Source organism: Pipistrellus kuhlii, unplaced genomic scaffold, assembly GCF_014108245.1.
Source record: "Pipistrellus kuhlii isolate mPipKuh1 unplaced genomic scaffold, mPipKuh1.p scaffold_m20_p_14, whole genome shotgun sequence".
Lineage (NCBI taxonomy): Eukaryota > Metazoa > Chordata > Mammalia > Chiroptera > Vespertilionidae > Pipistrellus > Pipistrellus kuhlii.
Window position 1 is genome coordinate 7,623,646 of NW_023425449.1, and position 23,889 is coordinate 7,647,534.

The following is a 23,889-nucleotide window of genomic DNA, read 5'->3' on the forward strand; positions in this document are numbered from 1 at the left end:
ATTTTAAAGAAAATACAGATGTCTTGTGATAAAACCACTTTAAAATCCCCGTGTCTGCCCAGCCGGCGTGGCTCAGTGGCCGAGTGTCGACCTATGAATCAGGAGGTCACAGTTTGATTCCAGGTCCAGGCACATGCCTGAGGTGAGGGCTCATTCTCCAGTAGGGAGTGTGCAGAAGGCAGGTGATCAATGATTCTCATCACTGATGTTTCTATCTCCCTCTCTCTGAAATTAAAATAAATAAATAAATAAATAAATAAATAAAGCCCTGTGATTTTAAGAGGAAAATCCTCCACTTCTCATCTTCACCAGAAACGATGCCAGCCTATATATATTCAAACTGTTTCTCTAAGCTTGCTATATTGTGATTTTTCTCCTTCCCCAGAAGGAAGGGAATGGTTGAGTCAAAGAATTAAGTCACTAGGAACTTTTAAGAAAGATCTAAGAACTTTACCCAAATTTACAATATCAAGAAATTGTCTCCAGTATCAATTGAGATTCAAGGCATTTATTTTGAAGTATATTAATTTATTAATACATACTTTTATTTTACATGGTTACATTTTAATATTCATCAAAAACTAAAGAGTTTTTAAGAATTTTTCAAAGTCCTGTACTGAGGCTTTGGCAATCTCTTCACAAAATATTTCATCAGGCACTGACACCAATTTGTCCAAAGAGATGTAGTTAGCTTTTGCTGGATCATACTGTGCTCTTCCTAAATAGGCCAGAAATAAATGTCTTTCTTTTACTTTAAACAACCTTGCATTAAATACCTACAAAAGAAAAAGAGTTTAAAAAAATATGCACTGAAAGATGAACTATTAAAATGTTTATATGGCTAAAAATTTTAATAGGCTATCAAATGTAAAATATTGACCACATGCTCAGTAAATCTGATAAATGCCCAAGGTTTATAGCTTCCACTAAGAAATTATGATTAAAAAGGAACTCAAAGCTTACAAACAGAACAATTATAAAAAAAAATTAAGGGCTACACTGTATTCTAAGAACACTGACTAATCAATGTAGAGACAGGAAAATTTCATTCTGTTAATGATCCATTAAATAATCAGGGAGTAAAAGACAAACAAAAACCTGGCCTGAGAACTGATTCCCTGTTCCCTGATGTGGAAGAAGCGCAGAGGGAGAGGGGAGACAAAGTGTTATGGAATCCTGAATATAATGTCTTTCCTTAACGAGAGATTTCCTCATGTCATTATCCTTTACCGTCGACCATTCTGCTCTTAAATGACAAATTAACCATACCTATTAAGTTATAATTGTTTCCCATGTTAGTTAATTATAAAATTGCTGTGCCAACAATAACTGTTATTTTCTTGAGACAATGTTTCACACCAGAATTTTAAATGCACCTGTCAAAAATTTATTCTGTATCAGTTTCCTCGCAGCCTATTGTCAGTTAATGTATTTTTCCATTGATAAGTTTCGATTTTTGTTTTCCGAGCACTACCACCCAGACAGACCACTAGGAGTCTAAGAGTCCCAATACAACAATTCTACAATTCAAGAATCTAGAGTTTGGGGTGACTCAAATCTATGTGTGTATGTTTTTAAAAAATATATATTTTTATTGATTTCAGAGAGGAAGTGAGGAAAAAGAAACATCAGGGATGAGAGAGAATCATTGACTAGCTGCCTCCTGCATGCCCCATACTGGGGATGGAGTCTGAAACCTGGGTATGTGCCCTTGACCGGAATTGAACCCAGGACCCTTCAGTCCCTAGGCTTATGCCCTATCCACTGAGCCAAATCGGCTAGGGCTCCAAGTGCTTTTTAAGCCTTTACTCCAAAGTGTTGTCTTGATAAAAAGATGGGCAACAGAAATATGGCTTTCACACAACTCTCAGAGCCAGACTGCATTTGGTTCAGTTCCTTCACACAGAGCAAGGCATTTTCAGAGCGAGAAGCATGGTGCTGGAGCAGTGGCAGACGGAGGGCAAGGTGCTCTCACAGCTTGCGCGTTACCTGCGGGAACCTGACGATGATGTGATGGGGAATGCTCATCACGTTGTGCACAAAATCAAACGTCTCCGTAAGTTTCCTTTTATTCGCAGTCAACATCTTTGGGATTTGGGTGATCATATGTTGAATTTCGTTATGTTTAAAACCTAGTTCAAGACGATAAACCTAAAAGAAAAAGGAGAGTTGCTATAAATTATGAATAGAAAGCTATCTTGGTACTATGCCAAAGGACACATGGATTCTTCCAATATTTAAAATAAGGACCGAAAAGTCTGGAGACAGCTATGCCCCTGCCCTCAGGGATCGTAGCTTCCTGCTTCTGGGGTAACCTGAATTTCAGACCCCCTCCTGGGAATGAGCTGCTCACAGCACTGAGGACCCAGAAGGAGCTCGCATGATTATGCGGCAGAATGATGGGGGCTGGGAGACCCGGGCAGGTAGGTATTCGTTTTGGGCCCTACCATACATTAGTAAGATTTTCAAAGTGCTTTTTGAGCCTCTGCTCCCAAGTGTTATCTGAAACACATGTCAGAACTCCAGACAGAGAGGAGAAAACTACACACCCGAACGTGCGTTCGGTCTCCTATGAGCAGCTGAGCGCCCCGCCAGTCCCCGGCCTGTATCTCTCCGCGCTGACCCCACTGGACCGGAAGCTCCATAGAGCAGGGCCGCCCTCCCGCACAGTGTGGGGGCAGGTGCCCACAACTTGTACAACTGAATATGAAACACCGTGAGCGCCTCAGCAAACACGGAGGCCTTAGGTAATGATTTCACATATTCCTCCAGCTTTGTATATACCAACAGTCAGCTGCCCTTGGCTCTACGCACTCGCTGGGAGAAACACGGAAGAATGTCTGGCGTGTGCTGTGGTAGAACCAGGGCCGGCATCTGGCACAGGTGTAAGGAGAGCAATGTGCTGGCCACTGCCCTTCACAGAAGCCGTCGGATCCAGTCTCCAAAACTCATCCCCACCTGCCCACACAGACAGAGGCTCTCGTTCTGGCAACGGAAGCAGCTTCCAGGAAGCACCCACATACCTAGGAGTACAGGCATCTGTGTCTGCAAGGTGACCTACTCATGTAACACCTGGTGAACACGTGAACATATCACCTACAACAAACAGCGTGCTAGATAGGTCTCATTTTCTAGTCTCATCTTTTTAGAAAGAAAATGTATGATACAGTTTTCTTTAAGATGACAATAGCAAAAACCTATCCTCTTCAGAGGACTTAAACACTTCAAGAAAGAAGCTGAGTTCTCAAAAGCTTAAAGTTATCCTACCTTCATATTCTCTTTCACGGGCTCCAGACTTCCAGTTAGTAGCCTTGGGAGACGAACCACCAGATCTCTAGTCTGCAATTATAAAACAGTCTATCATTACCATATGTGCAACTAGTTTGGGAAGCCAAACTAGTTTTTAAAAATTCTAAAATGACCCTCAGAAAAGGGTTAGGAACCCCATAAATACATAAACGTAAAACTATTTGAGGGAGAAAACATACTAAAAACAAAAGGAAACAATTTGATGGAACATTATAAAATGATACAGCTACATGTTTAAGCTAGCAGGCTTCTTCATTCATAGCTGGTAGAAACATGAGATGTAACAATTACTAAATGTAGCTGACTTGGAAATACAAAAATTCCCCCCCCCCCCCCCCTTGTCTTTACCTTCTTCACATTAAGTTCAAGTTCTTTCTGAAAAAATCCCAGTCTGTTATCCAGTCTTTCCACGGAAAAACTCAGCAAAAATGGCGCCTTTCTGACCATCTGGGTGATGTCTGACTTACTGAAACTTTTTGACTGTAGATAAGCCACTCTAAAGAAACACAAATACACACATGTGATAAACATTTACTAGTGCATGCTACTTTCCAAAATAACTATTGTTTTTAAAAAGATTTCCATACCCCCCCAAATAAAATAAAATATCCCATCTATAACAATAAACGCGAAATATGCTAATCAGACCAGACTGCCAAATGAACTTTCTTACGGCCTTCTGGATGAGGCCAGGGCTGTGAGGGCCAAGGAAAGCCACTGCAGCTGTGAGGGCCAAGCTTCTTGCACAAATTTTGTGCATCGGGCCTCTAGTTCTACAATAATGGTCCAGATATGGTTAAATCAAGCATCCATCCAACTGTACAATGGTACCCATCTATACTTAAAAGCAGAAAATAACCTTTTCAGTTTATCTGACTTACTTAGTTACTTGATAGAAAAAAAAAAAAAAGAAAGAAATGGATTCTGTTTAAGAATTTTTTTTTTTTTTTTGGTCTAAGAAGAGAAAATACACAAACTAAGAAAATAGATTGAGAATTCTTTTTACAAAGGAAGACTCTTAAGTATGAGAGGAATTTTATTTTAGTATCTCAGAGAAACTGAAAGGAATTTTACTGCATTTACTAAGTATGTATTTTCATAACTAATTTTTTACTGTAGTCTTTCAATATGTATTTTGTTAACAATGATATTTCCTCTAAATTTCTGGAAACCAAAATAAAGTAGTGAAATATAGACAGTCTGACTATAAAATAACAGTATTGATTTTTAAAAATCTATACACAGAGTAAAAGTCAGTTTTATTACTAGTAAATGTCTAAAATATATCAGGGCATTATCTTGTTTAATTCTTACCAGGAAAACATAAACAAAAGAACCTCACACAAACCTTGTGAACGAATGGGGGAGGGTGGGCGCACGCGCTCCGATTGATTGGCGGGCTCCAGGGATCTGGGGAACGGGTGTGTGGGTGTGTGTGTGTGTGTGTGGCAGCGGACAGGGGCGGCTCCGGGCCAAGGCAGGTTGGGTGGAGGGTGGGGCTGTGAAGCTGGGCAGCAAAGCTGTGGCTGCAGAGCTGGAGCTGCGAAGCCAGCAGCCAGAGGAAGGAAGGCCTACCCTTGCACAAATTTCATGCATCGGGCCTCTAGTAAAATATAACATCTGATACATGGTATAGAAACATCACAAGTGTTAAAAGGAGGCATAGAACTTAGCTGAAATCTCAATTTGCCATTAAGTAGCTGGTAGTTTTATAAGTTATTTAATTTCTCTGGATCAATGTGTTTTCAAATGTAATATGGAAATTTTATCTGGTTCACAAGGTTCGTGTGGGGTTGTTTTTGTTTTCATATAAAAATAAGAATGGGCTATTGAATAAAAATGAAATTTAAAAAAACACACAAAAACACCTGTTTTAGATTCTTAATTTTGGTCAAAGTTCAAACAAAACAATAATGTTCATGTTCATTCTCTCCGATGATACTTGTGCAGCTGAGACTTAAAAAACAATAAGATATTTCCTTCAGAATCACTTCATGGGTTATGTGGGAATCATTCTAAAATTCCTACCTGGTTTTAAGATTTTCAAGGTCTTCCGAGAAAATAGCATAATTTTTCGTCAGGAAGGCTCCCAGTTGGCTATCCTCTATACCCAGATCTTTAAGGAACAGGAGTACTTGGTTAATGTCTTTTTCGAAATCCAGTCTCAGAAGGAGATTGGCTGCTCCGGGGTGTTTCTCTATCTTGGACAAGTCCACTCCTGTGAAAATACAAACACCGCTGGCAGAGAACTGCTTAGCTCGCCATTAAACGTCATAGATGTTAAAGAAATCAGTGATGGGGATCAACAGCCTCTCCAAAGGAGAACTGAGAAAGGCCAATGGGAACTTCAAAGTATTTTTAACTAAATTGGTTGCAGAAATAAAAATAAATAAAAATGAAAACAGTATTTATTTCAAAGTCATATACAGAGAAAAACAGTGTATTTGGTGCTAAGTTACCACTCAAAACAAAGTCATTAAGTCAGATTAGGATCACCACCATTCTCCATGGTCTCCTGAGTACAGTTTGAAGGATGCTTATGAGCCCCTGAAGAGCTCCATAGTAATCACCTACCTGGAAATTCCGTAGGGTAACAAACCATATGAATAAAATTAAGTTTCTTTGAAGCTTTATAAAAAATCTTTTTCTTATTTACAAGCATTGTTTTAAAATACGCTTATGATCCCCTCCATAGGAGAATACAAAGGACCCTATATCTTACTCATCATTGTAACCCCAGGTCTTTAGCACAGAGACAAGCATATTTTTTTTTTTTTTCCTAAAATATATTTTATTGATTTTTTACAGAGAGGAAGGGAAAGGGATAGAAAGTTAGAAACATTGATGAGAGAGAAACACCGATCAGCTGCCTCCTGTACACCCCCCACTGGGGATGTGCCGCAACCCTGACTGGAATCGAACCCGGGACTCTTCAGTCCACAGGCCGACGCTCTATCCATTGAGCCAAACCGGTCTTGGCAGAGACAAGCATCTTAAAGGAGCTCAAGAAACGTCTGTCGGAGAGCAGGTGAGCACTGCGGCCTTCAAGTAGCCACAGAGCGGAAAGGACACAACCTCCACCGCGCACCTACTCGTACAGTCCTCGGTGATCTAAGTCAACCACACAAGGACAGAGAGAAAGAGTGAAAAAGGGAAATAGCAAGTCGTTATTTCAAATCATTCTTTGATTATGGATATGATTAGGTGTCAGCATTAGCTAGGCAGAGAATCAAAGTAACCTGTAATTCAAAATTCTCATTAAACCGAGCACTTTAGTCTTTCATTGTTTTCCTTTTATGTGATTTTAAAAAAATGAACATGAATAGGAAAGCCCTATTCTTTACTTTAGAATAAACATTTAAGGATAATGTAAAACCCTAATTTTGGATTCAAATTTCATATTCATTAACATATTTCACCAGGTTAAAAATAACTCGAACTGATTTATAGATGCAACTTTGCAGTCTAAAATATAAAAGCAATGAAATAAAAACATTCTTTCTTTATTGGTGTCTACAAGTAGAAAAATTATAATTTGTTATTTTTAGATCCATATATAATTCTAAATTCAAATTTCTGGACATTAAACAGGTGCTGACCTAAGAGGGTTGAAAGCAGAAAAAGACTAGAATGAAGACCAGAAACAGAGCCAGGATGAACTAAAAATCTGGCCGACAGTAAAAGCGGCATTCAAGTCAAGAGGGGAAAACAGTTCAGGAGAATACAATGGGATCACTTGGAAAAAATTAAAGAATTCCTTTTATATATGATTTGAAAATTAATTTCATATAGATATAAACCTAAAGTATACCAACTTTAAAACTACTAGAAGAAAACAGAATTAAAAAATAATATTAAGTTTGAAAAAACTACAAAACCTATGTACAGCTTTTAGTATGGTAATATTTGCATAGAAAAAGGTATGGCAAATCACTCCATAAATTTAAAAAAATATATATATATCATTGATTTTTTACAGAGAGGAAGGGAAAGAGATAGAGAGCCAGGAACGTCGATGAGAGAGAGAGACATCGACCAGCCGCCTCTTGCACACCCCCTACCGGGGATGTGCCCGCATACGGATGTACATGCCCTTGACCGGAATCGAACCTGGGACCCTTCAGTCCGCAGACGGACGCTCTACCACTGAGCCAAACCAGTTTCAGCACACTCCATAAATTGATGAGGGTTACCTTTGGAAAAGTGGAACTGACAATGTAGAGAGGTTAAGAGTTCTTTCTTTTGTAATATTTGCACTTGTAACAACTCGATATAATTTTTTTGCAATTTAAAATATTAAGTTAAAAAATGAAATTTTTGAATGGACAGATAAGTAAATTAGAAACCAGTTTCAAAAATCTGTGCAATATGGGGGAAGGGATGCTTTAAAACTAACTTAAAGGATTCAGACTTCAAATTTAAAGAAATATTACAGCTTACATGTGCTGAAGTGCCTTGCTCAGCATGAGCTGTCACGTCCTGATTGTGCTGAAATGAAAATCTTGAGAAGCTGCTTTTTCACAGCAAAAGCAGAGCTGAAATCTCATCAGGAGAGCACACTGCTGTCAACACAAATCATGGGCTTACAATTTCATTAACTTGAGAAATAGTCATGAATGCCTACTATGGACCAGGCCGTTCTGGTAGGTTCTGGGGATATATAAAATGAATAATAAAGAAAGATTCTAACTTCTAGGTGGCCACAGTCTAAGTTGGCTTTATCCCATCATTTCCGTCACTACAAACATTACTGTTTTGTTCAGTTAGTGTTACACATATTTACTGTATCAATCTGGCAGGCAAAGGAAATTGCCCTAGAAAGTTAAAATAAAAACAACTTTAATGGAGGGACTCTATACGGTGCTGTGAGCAGAATTAAGAGAACAAAGGAGGGCATGCCTAGAGCTAAAGACACGGAGAAAAAGTATCACTCACACTTAGAGGGAGCTGGAAGCTATGAAGAAACGGTTTCTCAGGAGGAGCTGTTGTCATGGAGGAGACAGTTACATGACCCAGAGCAGGGAGGGAACAGGAAAAAAAATACTCCTACCTGCCTCCCTCTCCTCCCTCAGGTGCCTCCCACTGGGCTCAAGCAGCCCAGAAGCCGGCTGGCAAAGGACCCCAGTGCGCAGACGTTACCTCCTGGGACGGAGAACAGGCAGAGGAAGGCAGAAAACAGATCTGGGAAGCAGACAGAGAAGTAGATCACCAGGTTCTCAGCAATACTGCCTGACAGTGCAATCATGGTTCCTCTACGTCCTGTCACGTAAGTTACCTCTTAGATGTGCACCTGAAGTAGCAGCATACAGTGAAGGAATGCCTGACGCATATTCCACAGCTCTAGGTGTGCTGTAAGTTATCTGGAGGTAGGGGCCCTGTTATTTCATCCAGAGCACCGATCACAAAGCTGGGAAAGCTGCTCTAAGAGGAAGGACACCGGTGCCTCTGTTTGCAGCAGAAGCTGTCTTTCTCTTCCCTTTGAACCCACACGTCGCTTTATTTGTGCCCCTTATATGGGACCTATCACTTCCCTCCTTGCATTCTAGCTATTCGTATGTGTGTATGTAGGTGCTTGTGAGTTTGTGCAGCTTCTTGAGGACCTGGCCATTCCCTATACATTTAGGCGCTTGCACAAGGCCTCGAGTGAACAGTCACTGTTATTAGCGCTAGGATCAAAGCAAGGGGGGGGGGGTGTGTGTGTGAGCCCAGAGAAGGGCCACGCTGTTTGGAAGGTCAGAGAAGATATTTCAGCAGGTACTTGAACTTGAATTAAGTTCTCCAGTTGCCCAAGATGACCAACCAAAGGAAGGGTGGCAAGCAGTGAAGCTAAAAAGGTCAGTGTGGGACCAGAACTTTGAAGCCATGGGAAAGCTTTGAAGGATTTCAAGTACTAAGTTCCTGACAGTTGAATTTATTTGCATTTTAGACAGAGCACTAACCTTAGAGAGATTATCAGGGCAATATTGCTGGTGAGAAGACTATCACGTTAGGAAGCACCCAACTTTTCAGTGAAAAGTGAGAACCTAAACCAGATGGATCTGAGATAATCCCTTACTTACCTGTCCTCTCAAACCTCCAGGAGAAAGAAGGTTCATCATCTGGAAAAATCAAGTAAGGGAAGTGCCAGACCCATAGACTTTGGAAAAAGCAGAAGGCTGCAGTAAGGTGCTAGGCTGAAAACAAGAGGACTAATTAAGAGCTCGCAGATCCCTTGGGTGCCTTCAACTATCTGAACCCAAGTGTCAACAAGCTCAGATACTATGGAGCAGTTCTAGAGAGAACCCATCAAATCTGGGAGGACAGTCGGCTCCAGGAGGAAGGTTGGGGGAGTGGGGAAATGGAACAAATTTTCCTACAGTTAACCCTAACATTTGTAGGGTTAACTGTAGGAAAAACTGTCCCGAGAGGCCACTGGAAGATGTGGGAAAATGTGGCCTGAGGAACAAAGAAAACTAATAAAAAAACAAGACAGCCGAAACCGGTTTGGCTCAGTGGTAGAGCGTCGGTCTGCGGACTGAAAGGTCCTGGGTTCGATTCTGGTCAAGGGCATGTACCTTGGTTGCGGGCATATCCCCAGTAGGGGGTGTTCAAGAGGCAGCTGGTCAATGTTTCTCTCTCATCGACGTTTCTAGCTCTCTATCTCTCTCCTTTCCTCTCTGTAAAAAATAAAAATATATATATATTTTTTTAAAAAAAGACAATTATTAATCATGGAAAAATGAAAAGTTTTACAGGAAGGAAAATAATCATAATACACTTCCTGGGGAGCAGTAAGGAATATTTATGGTCATTATGTAAGCACTGACTAAAGACTTATCTAAAACTTGTTAATATAACTATACTAGAGGCCAGTGCACGAATTCATGCACGGGTGGGATCTAGCTGGCTCGCCCCGATGGGGATCCATCTGGCTGGGACAGCTGGGGGGCAGGGCCATGGGCAGTTGGCCAACTGGCTCCGGCCCCAATTGGGGTATTGGGGACCAATTTGGGGCTGGACTGGACAGGGGTGGTGCTGATTGGGCCCGAATCAGGCTAGTTGGCTGCCACAATGAACATCATAGCCACCAGCCACCGGTCATTCCAGTCATTCCACCATTCTGATTGCTGGGCTTTTATATATGTAGGTTGGGAGAATACTGTGATAGATTATAAATGCTTAGTTTAAACCAAGTAAAAAGAAGTGAAGACTATACTCAAGACTTACCTAGAAGCACTAGCTTCTGCAGAGTCTCAGAATGATCCACATAGTCTCGAAGTGTGAATGAATCTGGGGGCAAAGGAGGGTCTGCAATAATCCGAACAGCCTCCTGCTCAGAAATAGGCTGCAAAGGAGATAATGGAGGCACATCATCCAGATCTGTGAAGCCAGCCACATGGAAAGAGAGAAGCAAGTCAGCTCTCCAATCTGTACACTTCAAACTGTTTCTACAACAACTTGCATTCTAGCTATTCTTATGTGTGTATTTAAATGCTTGGCTTCCCTAGTTGGCTTATTTATAAATCTTGGGATCATTTCAAGATTAAACATCTAAGAAGTACAAATATTTCTACCTTCTAATAGGAAAGGTTAAGACCATTTAGATAAGAAATTTATTGGAAAATTTCTATTCCATAAAGATGAGTCCTTCCCCTTTCCTTCACTTTTAATCAACAGATAAGTGATTCTAGTTCACCCTTGATTCTGAGGTTTTAGTCTTAAACAATTATGGAAGATACTGGAAATTATAACCTAAGAAATAAGGACTGATTTCTTTTTGCCTCTAATCATCACACTTTCTAATTTCATATAGCCAGTCTCTTCTCCTGGCCTCCCAATCTCTTCTCCTCTCCCTCCCCCCCTTTGTCTTGCATATTCTTCTTAACCTAATATCTCATTTGCAGTGAAATATTCTTACATACAAATATTCCTAGAATAGGAGTAGCAGGAAGGAGAAGACTGACTATTGGTTGAGTGTGGTAGTCATTACATAACTAAATGCATATGTTAAAATTCATAGAACTATATACCCCCAAAAGGATACATTTTTATTGATATAAATCATACCTTAATAAACCTAATTATCTGAAAATTTTTTTTTATAAATAAAGTATTTAGGAAGCAAATGTTGTATACAGAGCTATAAAATAATTTTATACATATTACCGTACAAACATTTTATCTTAGTAAAATAGAGGCAAAGTAGAAGTAACTAGAACTGGCAATGTTATTTTTCTTGCCTGGTACGAAATATGACTTGCAGTAGACTAAGCCCATAAACAGGTAGCTTATTCAATCTACTAGTGGGGGCAGAAGGGACTTTTCAGAATTACCTTCTAGAGACAGCTCAGAATCAAAGTTGGGTGTCTTCTGTGGCTGCTCACTCACGGAAGGAAGCATAGTGCTTTGGGCAGAATCAATCTCCTGCCCACTTGATTTGGTACACTGGGAGCTACTATTCCATTTGGAGGAAGTCCTGAAAGTCTTCAGTCCCCACTGGAGAAAGCCACTGTCAGAGGACACCTGCGGCTGAGCAGAAAGTCTATGCAACAATGTTTGTCCTGGTCTCCCATAATGACTTCTGAGTTGTGCAGCAGTAATTAAGCTGTTCAGTTTAATTGAGTTCAACCATCTGGGTATCTGTTGGGCCGACAGGGCCATTTTTCTTAAAGCAGCCTGCAAAAGATATATGAATAACCATTAAAAAAAAAAGAAATGTACTTTACTTAAATGTTTAAAACAATATTCAGACAATCAAAAGATAAACTGGAAACTTTTTTTTTTTCTCAAATTAAAGGGTATTTAATAAATCTAGGTGACTAAAATAGTCAGATGTTTCTTAAACACAAGAAAAGTCAAAAGCAAGGTAGTCTGATTTCCAAACCAAAAGACAGGAAATTCTAACCTGGAAAAATAAAGTTATGCTTTACAATTTAAAAACAATATGCCACGCCAGGTATAGCTCAGTGGTTGAGAGTCAACCCAGGAACCAAGAGGTAACCAGTTCGATTTCTGGTCAGGACACAAGTACAGGTTGCAGGCTAGATCCCCAGTGGGGGACTTGCCGGAGGCAGCCAATCAATGATTCTCTCTCATCATTAATGTTTCTCTCTCTCTCTCTCCCTTCTTCTCTGAAATCAATAAAAAATATTTTTTTAAAGTCAAAACTAGAGAGCAAAATTAAAGGAGATACATAAGCAATAAGCAATGAATGCATGTTTATTTATGATGAAAAAAGTCACTTTTAGAAAGATTTTTAAAGTGACTTAAAACTCTCATAAGAAAAGGCTGGTAAAAGGTTGGAAGGAATAAGAATGAATTTATATCTAGCCAGTTTAATTGAAAAGGTAAATCTGATGCACACATAATTTTACTTTAAATAATTTGATATACAGAAAACAAAGCCCAGAGTCTAGCATATGGAAAATGCCTCACAAATGTTACTAGGTATTAGTATTGATCACACAACCAAATATAAATGATTTGAACAATTTATTTTTGCTTTGGTTTTCCATATACTGAAATTCAGCTTGTTTTATGCTCCAAGTTGGACCAAATACTTCAGACTCTAAACTTGTACCAAAATTTCACAGTTGACCATTGAACAATTTGGGTGCCAGGGGCACTGACTACCAGGCAGTGGAAAATCTGGGTATCACCTGAGTCCACCGGTCACATATGCAGTCTCCTAAACATAGTAAGTCTAAAGTGCTTAATTTGAAGTCTCCTGAAAAGGATTTAATAATAAACAAAGCCATACTGTCATTCTGAAATGATTTTTAAAAAGAAATAAGCATTCACTATAGCCTGTGAAATAGATGATTTTTGTTAAATTTTGTTAGGAAATGAGCCTCCAAACCTGTCACCTTTTCCCTCAAATCTATGACATTCATTCTCTGCACAGCCAAGTCCTGAGGCACTAAATCAGAAGCCAGAAAACCCTCCCGAGGCAGGCTACCTTGGCAAGACTGCATTTCTAGCACATTGTCTGGCCCAGATCGGGGTTCAATAACCATTTTTTCAGTAATGGGTTTTTAAAAGGTTACAGGTATAATAAGATGATCCCAAGTCCCCATTTGCTGTAAAATGTTTTGACTTCTAAGTTTATCTAAGAATGTCCTTATATTTCAAAGCAAACTCCTGAAGTCTCCCTCACGCTGAAGCCTTCCCAGGCTCAAATTAATACCCCCTCCTACAATACTCATGTTAATCCTTCTCTTTTTTACTTACTTCATGTCACTGCTGTGTGTATTTCTTAATAACTGATTGGCTGTTCTTTCAGGAGAGCAGCGTCTCCTCTTTGGGTTCACTCTCCTAATGATGATCCCCCAGTAGCCTACGCTGCGCCAATGTTTGCTGGGTTGAAATAAATCAATTGCAACTACGGTTAACTTACCTGCCTACACAGCGGGTAAGACGTTTGCATCTATAGCAATAAAAGTGTAAAATGCTAATTAGACCCACAGCCAAATGACCTTCTGGATGTCAGGAAGCCTCGGTGGCAGGTGGAGGCAGAGGAGATTAGGGGCAATCAGGCAGAGGGGTTAGGAGTGACCAGGCAGGCAGGCAAGTGGTTAGGGGCGACCAGGCAGGCAGGCAAGTGGTTAGGGTCATGAAGCAGGCTAGCAACAATCCCGGATTGTGCCAGCGATGTCTGACAGCCAGTTTAGGCCCAATTCAAATCGGCAGTTGGACATCCCCCAGGGGTCTGTCCGAGATTGCAAGAGGGTGCAGGCCTGGGCTGAGGGATACCGTTCCTCCACCCCCCCATCCCCCGAATTTCTGCACTGGGTCTCTAGTATGTGCATAAAAGCCCTCCTTAGTGACAACAGTCTTTGACTCTCTCATCAGGAATAGTAAAGGAAAAAAAAAAAGCCTTAAAGCATTCTTTTAGCCCACTAAAACATTACAAACTTCTCAACTGTTGGCCTTAGCCCTTCCCTCGGAATAGTCATTGGCACGGAAATGCTGTTCAAAGTTTCCACCTCTGCAAGGCTGACCAGCGACAGGTGAAACCGGGCTGGGAAACCGGCTTCGTGAGCAAACTGCTCCCGCCCTCCCCGGGCCACTTTGGTCTCCTCCATCTGGGCATCCACACCGGGCTTCCGCAGACAGACAGACAGACAGACGGACACTAACCTCCCCGCCCTGCGCAAAGCGGGCTCATAAGATGGTTTTTGGTCTCACCGGCCGCGGGTAAAAACAAAACCATCCTCCATGGGGCCGCCCAAGACCCCAAAAGGCCCCGCGAGGTCAGGCAAGGCCAGGCCGAGGCCGGACCCAAACCCCGGCGGCCGGGGCAGCGCCCTCGCGCCCCACCAGCTCCGCTTTACCTGCGGCGAGGCCCGGCCAGTCCTGCGGTTCGGTTCGGTTCGGTTCGGCTCGCTTCGCAGAGGCGGTCACGGCGGCGCCGGGTCCCACCCGGCACAGCGCTCCGGGTCCCGACAGCCCACCTCGGGCTCGCCGGGCGCAGGGCCCGCTCCGGGAGCGGCCGCGCCCACGTGGGCTGCGCGGGGAGTGGGCGAGACCATCCGGGAGGCAGCGCGGGGGGGAGCGGGCGGCTCGCGGGGGCCCGGAGCGGGCCGGGGCGCGCAGCGTCCCTTCTCCCGCTCGCCACTCCCCTCGCCCTGGTCTTTCGGGAACGTGGGGACATAGGACGCGCACGGAGACGCCGGTCCCACGGCGCTAGCTGGGGCTAAGCCGGCGGCTCCCCCCCCGTTTCCCGCGGCAGAGTGGGCGGTGCCGGCCCCGCCCCCCGGCACCCGTCCTTCCTCCGGCGCTCGGCGGGCCCGCGGCGCCAGACCCGGCTCCGCGCCGTCCGTCCTCCTCGCGCTGCGGCTCGTCACCTCCGGGGCCCCCGCCTGCCAGGGCCGGGGCCGCCGCCGCCGCCGCGGCAGGACGGGGAGGCGGGCCATGGCGTCCTGCGTGGGGAGCAGGACCCTGAGCAAGGACGATGTGAACTACAAGATGCATTTCCGGATGATCAACGAGCAGCAAGTGGAGGACATCACCATCGACTTCTTCTACCGGCCGCACACCATCACGCTGCTCAGCTTCACCATCGTCAGCCTCATGTACTTCGCCTTCACCAGGTGCGGCGGGCGGGCCGCGCGGCGGGGCCGGGGGCGGGGGCCGGGCGGGGGGCGCGCCCCGGGGCGGAGGAGGGGGCGGCGGCGGCGGCGGGGAGCGGCCCGGTGCGGCGCCCGGGGGGCGGGAGGAGGGAGGGGAAGCGGCCCGGCGGCTCCTCGCGCGCCCGCCCCCCGCCGCCCACGCCGCTCCTCCGCCGGCCGGGCGGCGGGCAGCACACACCCCTCCCTGGGCAGCCCGGGCACCGCCACCCCGGGCCCACCCCGGCCCGGCCTCTCCCGCCTCCCCGGCCGGCGCCGCGGGGCTAGCACGACGCCCGTCTCCTGCCGCCGCCGCCCTCAGCGCCGCTCCCCGCTCCCATCACGACGCCGGCCCCCTCCTCTCCGATCCCGGTCTCCACCGCGTGAATCATCACGATGCGCCACTCTGAGGACCTAGCCCCGCGGCGCCTCCCCGCTCCGGGGCCAGGCCCCCGGCCGACCCCTTCCCGCGGAGCTGCTCCGGGCTGGGCACTCCCCCGCCATCTAAAAATAAAAATAAAAATAAATGCTCAGGCGAGGTGCACGCCACCTCCCGCAGGCACTGTGCACGCATCATCCAGCACAGCCTTCTCCAGCCTCACTCCGACACACATCCCTGTGGCCCTTCCTCCTGCAGGCGCACCAGCACCCAATGCACATCCCTGTGGCCCTTCCTCCTGCTGGCGCAGCCAGCACCTAGCACCGCTGGTGCCCGTGGCTACACACACAGACACCATGCACCGTTCATCACCTAACGTACTTGCTCAGTTAGGTGGTGTCTTTCTAATGGAGCAAGTACGTTGTAGATGTTGTAAGGACCCCGGTGCACAGTCAGTGAATGCTATAGAGCAGTGGTCAGCAAACTGCGGCTCCCTCGAGCCACCATTCGGCTCTTTGGCCCCTTGAGTTTTTAGCAAAAGCCAGCGTAGGAGGACCCTAATTAAGTTAATAACAATGTACCCACCTATATAGTTTAAGTTCTAAAAAAAAATGTGGCTCTCGAAAGAAATTGTTGTGCTGTTGATATTTGGCTCTGTTGACTGATGAGTTTGCCGACCACTGCTGTAGAGTGTTAGAACATGAAACCTCACACAGTATAGCACAACTCTTATCTCCCTGAACACACACACACACACACACACACACACACTCTCAGTACTTCCAATAGACACACCTATGCACAGTTGCTACTCAGCCCAGTTCTTGACACGTTGTCAGGAGCATGTGGCCCCTCAGCCCCAGCCCAGGGAACTGATTCGTCCCTATTTCATAAGGACACACAACCCGTGGGTCCAACTGACAAACATTTATATCTTCTGAACGAACATCTTTAAAGCAAGGGGAGGCATACCTACCACACACCACTATGGCTTACAAGACCAACCCAAAGAAATGTGGTTTTGGAGCGAGATGGTTTCAACACTGGGGGTTCTTTCTTATTTTTTAAATATATTTTTATTGATTTTAGAGAGGAAGGGAGAGGGAGAGAGAGAAACATCAGTGATGAGAGAGCATCTTGGACCAGCTGCCTCCTGCACGCCCTACTTTGGGGTTGTGCCCTGACTGGGAATGGAACCATGACCTCCTGGTTCTTAGGTCGTTACTCAACCACTGAGCCACACTGGCCGGACAAAAACTGTGTTCTTCAGTTACTTAACCTTTCTCTAAGCCCCAGGATTCACACCTGTAAAATGGGGATAAAATTCACACCTCATATGGGGTTATCAAGGTTGAATGACTACGAGTGAATGTGCTTAAGCAGATTATCTGGTGCAGGATGCAGTTAATGTCAGTTACTTCTCTTCCAACATTTTAATCCATCAATCAGTGGATCTCAGTCCAGGTCAGCAGAAAATGTGCAGTGATCACAAGCTTTGGGAGAACATATTTTGTGGGCAGGGGTAAAAATGCTAACCGTGCCCTCGCTGGTGTGGCTCAGCTGATTGGAGCATTCTCCTGTGCACTGAGAGGTGGCGGGTTTGATTTCTGATCAGGGCACACACCCAGGTTTCAGGTTCCATATCCGGTTGGGGCATGTACAGGAGGCAACTGATAAAAGCATGGAAAATGTTTCTCATAGCCACATTTCTCCCTGTCTCTCTCATTCTCTCGCCTCTCTCTCCTCCCTTTCTCTAAGTTCAATTAAAAAAAGAAAAAAGAATGCTAAATGTACTATACCATAGGGCAGCACTGAACAACAAAGAATTAATTGCCCTCTATATCCATGTGTGTGTGTGTGTGTGTGTGTGTGTGTGTGTACTCAACACAGGTGCCAATGGTACCTCCCTTGGGAATCATTGCAGATTTTCATAAAACTCATACTAATATTTATTTCTTCCCACATTATACTTATTCCTTACCTCCATAATTCTTTTGACTCTTGGCTTCTATTTTGTTAAGTATTTGCATGAATCTACCTAAAGTTGTAAAACATATGTGACAGTCGCTCTAAATGATTGAAGATGCAGCTACTGTTATTGTAATATCTCCTGCTAATGCTGTGCTGGGGGTAAGACCTGCGCACAGTGTCCAATCTCTCTCTCCCTCTCCCGTCCTCTCTAAAATCAATAAGTGTCCAGGAGCACATTTCTAGCTTTGGAGAGAAATCAGTCTTGTCCTAATTTTGGTTACCCTCAAATATTTCGTCTTATTAACTGGTTTTACAATTTAATAGCTTTGTGGCCACTTAATTTTGCTAAGCTTCAGTTTCCTTTCCAGTGTAAGGAAAAAAATACCTAGTAATACTTCAGGATTATCTGTCGTGAGGGTTCAATTATTTTTAATTTTTAGGTAATCTGTGTTTATCACAGTGCAAATAGTAAGTGCCCAATATTAGCTATTGTTATCATTACATCATTTTACTGTATAATACCTTCTAAATTTTTATTATTATTATTATATTATTTTGTGTGTGATTGAGGATGTAGTATGCTTTCCAGTTGAGAAAAGGGATAAAGGCATTGTAAAAATGGATATTGCTTTGCTTAGATAATACACCTGCCTGTTTCATATTAACTTCAGTTTAACTTCATCTCATATATGGGTTGGCAATTATATATTTTTTAAATAATGAGAAATAAGAATGAGTAGTTTGCTTCAACCTTTTATCTTTAATATTACTCTGGACCCCTTCAGAATAGATCTCCTTCCTCTTTTCTGATACAGGAAGTCAGATTCTTCTGGAATTTCCCTTTTACAGCATATTCTGCCAGAACAGTTGACAAACTGCAACAGTGAACATATATAAGAAATAAATATGAATTTTAACATTTTGTCAAAAGTAAAGGCATAATTTGAATCTCAAACTATGGCCTTTTCTAAAAATTATAATTTTATCTCCCACTAACTTCATAAAGACAGAAATCACACTGAAGAACTAACTAATAATAAATTTCTCCTTAAGTAAAATCATAAGCACCATTAATACAATTAATAATTACTGTATCTTATTCATGTCTTGTAATGATTCCTAGGCCTTCAAGGTGGGACATTACAGTGATAGCTCTGTCTTCCTCCATAAAAATGGAAAGCACTCGTTTGGAGGTGTCTTTGAGCTCGCTGAGTGAACACCACGAGCAAGTCTCACCCTCCCCAGTTAATAAATTTATAGACAAGAAGTTATCCTTGAAATTAAATGGCGGCAGAAATATCAAGGAAGATTGCGGAGCTTCGATTCCTTTATGAAACTTGTGATAGGTCCTTGTGTAGAGATGGTAGCTAGTGGGCAACGGAGGATTGGAATGGTGGTAATATGAGGAAGTGGCATCAGCAGGTTAGAAAGCTGGGAAGGAGGGTGAAGAATGGCTGTGTTCACCAGAGAAAGCAGCTGCTTCCCTTCTTTCCAAGGCACTGCACTATAAACATTGAGTCGTGTACATCTTCACATTACACTTTTGTTAAATACTAAACTTTTATATTGGTAAAAAAAAAAAAAATTTTTTTTTTTTTGGGCCAGCAAATAGAGCATCAGCCTGTGGAAGGAAGGGTCCCAGGTTCAATTCCGGCCAAGGGCACATGCCCAGGTTGCTGGCTTCATCCCCATGAAGGGGGTGTGCAGGAAGCAGACGATCAGTGATTCTCTCTCCTCATTGATGTTTCTGTCTCTCTCTCCCTTCCTCTCTGAAATCCATAAAAATATATTTTTTTAAAGAAGATGGAAAGCTGTGACTTCTTAAATGAAAATTATTTATTCTGTTCTTTTCTGTGATGATTATCTCTGATACCAAGTTCTATTTATAACAGATTTTAGTTGGATGACTGTTCAGTGCAATTCTGTATAAGTTTAAAAATATGTCTTCCAGTTTGTTTTTCAAAGACTCGTAGTGTAAGAGAAGAGGAGACAGAGTACGTGGGGGCTGTCACGTTGTCAGAGAATACTTTTGGTGTGTCATATTACCAGCATGTGATAATACCTGGGTCCTGTCACATGCTTCAGAGGTACAGCAAGAATTTGGGATTGGGATGGATTAGACACCTCGTGCAGAAGTCTGAGACTAGTTTGGATTTGTCAAGTACTTTTGTTAAATAGCAACTAGGCCAACTCACTGTTAAATCCTAGCATTTACATGTCCTGTCCCTATCGCTGTCATTAAAAATAAAATTGAGTCATTCTCCCCAAATTTTACAAAAGCCCATTCTGCTACCTTTTAGAGTCAGTATTTCTCTAACTTAAATGCTTGGGCATGTGTCTTAAAAGTCTGTTCTGTCCCAGTGGGGTCAGGAGAACCTTTGTCTCAAGCTCAGAGTATAGCGATTACTCTGCTTACAGAGGTTGGTAACCTTGAAAATGTTGAATAGCCTTAGTTTCAAAAACTCCAACGTTAGATTTGAAAACACAGAATCTGCTAACTCCCATTCACAGCAGCCCACCTCTCCTCAGAGGCCCCTGGCTATGAACCAGCCCCTGTCCACTCACCGGCAGAGGTTGCCTCCCTGCACCTTGCAGTGCCTACTGGATTTCAACTTGTCCAAGCTACGTTTCTCCTTGACGTGGGACTAAAGAGATGGACACGGTTAAAGCTGGCTGAGATAATAATTTAGTTTTATGTCTCATTGTCTCTTTTCTTTGTGATTCTCTCAAGAATAAGGACAGTGTCTGTTCATTTTTGTCTTCTTAGCCCCCAGACTTATACCTACTCCCCACTAGGCAGTTGCTACATGCATGAGGGAGTAAGCAGACATCAATGAAGAGCATTCAGACTTTGTGAACTAATATCAGGCAATTCCTCTGTGCCAGGCTTTAATACCTGTGCGTGTGTTAGTTATTTCATCCTTACAACAACCCAGTGAGTGGGACTGTTATTATCCTTGATATACAGGGGAGGACACCAGGGCACAGAGAGGTCGGGTAATCTGCCCAAGATCACACAGGCTGATGAGTGTTGAAGCAGAATTCTGGCCCAGGCATTCTGGCCACAAGCTTCCTACAGGGGAGAAAACTTTGAACTTTGGAGCCAAATCCCATCCATAAAATGCAGATTGTGATGATTCCCCCTTCTAGGCTGCTGGGAAGATTAAGAGCTATCATGCACAGGCAGCATTCTGAGTGCAGCGGAGACAATGGCTGATGTTCGGAGCTAACTAGTTCTTATCCCCTCATTGGGTTTTCCAGAGTCACCGATGTGGTTTTATGGTCTTTGCAGCTAAGTTGCTTTTCATGCTTACCTATACAAAATGTTGGTTAATACCCTATTTTGCAAATGAGTCTGACAATTGGAGATAATGTTTATAAACTGCCATTCAGTCCCTGGCACACAGTAGATGCTTGATAAAGACCAGCTATTATTGTCTTCATCATCACCAGTATCAGCAGTGGGATGCTGGTCTGAAGGGGGGGTGCGCTGTGTCTCCCCGCTCCCTGTGTGTGGCCATTCTTCAGTAAAAGCTGACGCACCTGGGAATTGGATTTGGCTTCCCTCCTAAGCCAGAGGGCCTGTCACGTAACCTCATCCTCTTCTGGCTGGCATTCTCATCAGGCTGGCATTCTTAGGCCTGCGTCCATAACTTCCGGACAGACGACATTAAGTCCTTAGAGTGCCCATTAGCATAGGACTGCATTTCTCTGCAGGAGGAAGTCTGTCTGACTCAGTAGTTTGGTTTTGTAATCAGATCTGCATGAACCTAACAGTCAAGCCTTGTTTGTCCAGTCTCGGTGTGAGTGCTGTTTGGCCATATGAAGATAAGAGACAGTATTACCTGTGTGGTCTCTTTATTTTAGTGTTATGTTCAATCCTGTGTAAGTCTGGAAATTATTAAATAGAGTTAATAATTATGAAATTATTAAATAGAAACTTACTATAAACAGAAGCTGATATCTGCAGTAACTTCTGTTTATAAAACAACATCCCAGGACCTGTCTTTAATTAGGTAATTATTAGGTAATATTGTTTCATTCCATACCTCTTCGTGTATTCTGATGTTCTAAATTTTTTAATGCTAACTTAGTTTTCTTCTAAGATATTTTTGACACCTTTTTTCTTTTAATGATATTTAATCTTAATTTAATGTTTATCTTTTGAAAGTTTTTCACTGTAGTCCTTCCCCATATAAACTCAACTTTTTGTAAACTCAACTTTTTATAATCATTTTTGAATTTATTGCTATATCTCATTATCTCTAAAATATCTCCTTTCACTCTTTTTCTCTCATTTTCTGTCTACTCATCCTATATATTTTTAAACTGAATTGCTGAACTTCCCTTTCCCAAGGTTCTCAGTAATTACCAATAATTCAGAAAACCTTACTGTCTTATATTTCTCTTTTCCCTTTCCTCTTGTTTGCTTCTTTTGAGCCCCAAATACCAGTATATTACTAGACTCCTCTCTCTCTCATATTTATATATGAGGAAGAATCATTGACTGGCTGTCTCCTGCACACTCCTTACTGGGGATTGAGCCTGCAACCCGGGCATGTTCCCTGACCAGAATCAAACCCTGCCCTCCTGCTTCATAGGTGACGCTCAATCACTGAGTCATGCCAGCCAATTGGGCTCTTCTTCTTCTTCTTTTTTTTTTTTTCTTCCAAATGTAAACTTTCAAAACCTAATTCTTCTTCTCCATCAGTATTAAGACAATTTTCATTTGAGAATTTTTACTTTGTTCCACACAATAAATTTTTTCCCTATCAATGATTAGTCCATTGAGGACCTACTATGTGCCAGACTCCGACAATAAAACAAATGAATAATTCCCAACCTTTAGGAGGTTACTTTATACAGGGAAGGCAGACAACATGTAAACCAACAAATGGAGTCATTTCAGCTACTGGAGTTATAGAGGTGATGAATACAGTAATAAACTGGAAATGACCAGGCATGGCACGGAGGAAGCTCATCTCTTTCCGTTATAATTTTTTGTCTTCTGGTGTGATTTTATAGTCTGGTGTTTTGTTTTCTTTTTTAACATTTTTTCAGTGGTACCTTTTTTTTATTTCACTTTCCCCCTTTTTCATTCATCCCCTAGTCGGTGGTCTGCAAACTCATTAGTCAACAGAGCCAAATATCAACAGGACAATGATTGAAATTTCTTTTGAGAGCCAAATTTTTTAAACTTCTAACACCATTTCTTCAGAATAGACTCGCCCAGGCCATGGTATTTTGTGGAAGAGCCACACTCAAGGGGCCAAAGAGCCGCATGTGGCTCTTGAGCTGCAGTTTGCTGACCACGGCTCACTTATAAGGATTGAGTATAAGTGTAATTCATTGCCTTATGCCTTCTTCCTTATAACCTTTTGCTTTCTTTCCGATTCCTGGAAAGTTTCTTTCCCACAGTCTGTATCATGAAGGTCATCTTTAATTATTCTTGAAACCAAAAGGCATTTCTCCAGAATAAACCTCACCTTTTGACATCCTGGGGGGTTTTTTTTTGTTTGTTTTTTTTAAAGAAGAGTGATTCTTAACTGTTTGTCTGAGCATAATGTGTGTTGGTGTGTAAGGTGCCTTCCTTTTTTTTTCTTTTTCTTTTTAAATATATTTTATTGATTTTTTTTTTAGAGAGGAAAGGAGAGAGATAGGGAGCTAGAAACGTCGATGAGAGAATCATCGACCAGCTGCCTCTTGCACACCCCCTACTGGGGATGTGCCCGCAACCAATGTACATGCCCCTGACCGGAATCGAACCTGGGACCGTTCAGTCTGCAGACCGACGCTCTACCACTGAGCCAAACCGGTTTTTCGGCTCCAGGTGCCTTTCTTATAAGAATTGGACTTTATTATGAGATTGAGTTATGTTAGGAAATGATAATGAGTAGTATATAGTGTGCATAATGACTTTGTTCAGTAAAAGAAATTTTAGCAATCCCCTGGTTTTTAGAACATGGAACTCTGACTTCTTCTAGGCTTAGATCTGAAAATGAATACTCAGTGTTCTTTTTCTGCTTTCAGGGATGACTCTGTCCCAGAAGATAACATCTGGCGCGGTATCCTCTCTGTTATTTTCTTCTTTCTTATCATCAGTGTGTTAGCTTTCCCCAACGGTAAGTGATGTGCTATTTATCA

At 42.8% G+C, this 23,889-nt stretch overlaps 2 protein-coding genes across 14 annotated transcripts in view; one reads left to right on the plus strand and one right to left on the minus strand.

Moving 5' to 3' along the window:
• Positions 1-511: 511 nt before the first annotated feature.
• On the minus strand, positions 512-14,769 carry MTERF3 (mitochondrial transcription termination factor 3). 2 transcript variants are annotated; one of them, XM_045581326.1, is made up of 9 exons: positions 14,622-14,769; positions 13,519-13,644; positions 11,622-11,964; positions 10,516-10,668; positions 5,338-5,527; positions 3,658-3,805; positions 3,268-3,339; positions 1,990-2,151; positions 512-776 (listed from the first exon to the last, which is right to left on the minus strand). In XM_045581326.1, the coding sequence occupies exons 3-9, from the start codon at positions 11,947-11,949 to the stop codon at positions 582-584; spliced, it is 1,248 nt and encodes a 415-aa protein (XP_045437282.1). In that variant the 5' UTR covers positions 11,950-11,964; positions 13,519-13,644; positions 14,622-14,769; the 3' UTR covers positions 512-581. The 2 variants fall into 2 exon arrangements, with proteins under 2 accessions (XP_045437282.1, XP_036292471.1); XM_036436578.2 differs by lacking the exon at positions 13,519-13,644.
• Positions 14,770-15,054: 285 nt separating this feature from the next.
• PTDSS1 (phosphatidylserine synthase 1) overlaps positions 15,055-23,889 on the plus strand; it is a 46,449-nt gene continuing 37,614 nt past the window's right edge. For 5 of the 12 annotated variants that reach the window (XM_036436566.2, XM_036436565.2, XM_036436567.2 and 2 more), the window contains exons 1-2: positions 15,057-15,380; positions 23,776-23,867. In XM_036436566.2, the coding sequence (XP_036292459.1) occupies positions 15,202-15,380; positions 23,776-23,867 (271 nt within the window). In that variant the 5' untranslated portion in view covers positions 15,057-15,201. Of the gene's footprint in view, positions 15,381-23,775; positions 23,868-23,889 lie in introns of all 12 variants that reach the window. The other 7 variants (XM_045581323.1, XM_045581324.1, XM_036436564.2 and 4 more) reach the window with 6 other exon arrangements.

What these genes read in the sequence shown, in the direction of transcription:
- MTERF3 (XM_036436578.2), bottom strand. Translation starts at nt 11,949, where the DNA reads ATGGCCCTGTCGGCCCAACAGATACCCAGATGGTTGAACTCAATTAAA. An exon ending in GCAGAAGCTAGTGCTTCTAG is followed by an intron (nt 5,528 to 10,515) that starts GTAAGTCTTGAG and finishes GTATTTTCACAG; the next exon opens with GAGTGGACTTGTCCAAGATA. An exon ending in CCGTGAAAGAGAATATGAAG is followed by an intron (nt 2,152 to 3,267) that starts GTAGGATAACTT and finishes TTTTTCTTTTAG; the next exon opens with GTTTATCGTCTTGAACTAGG.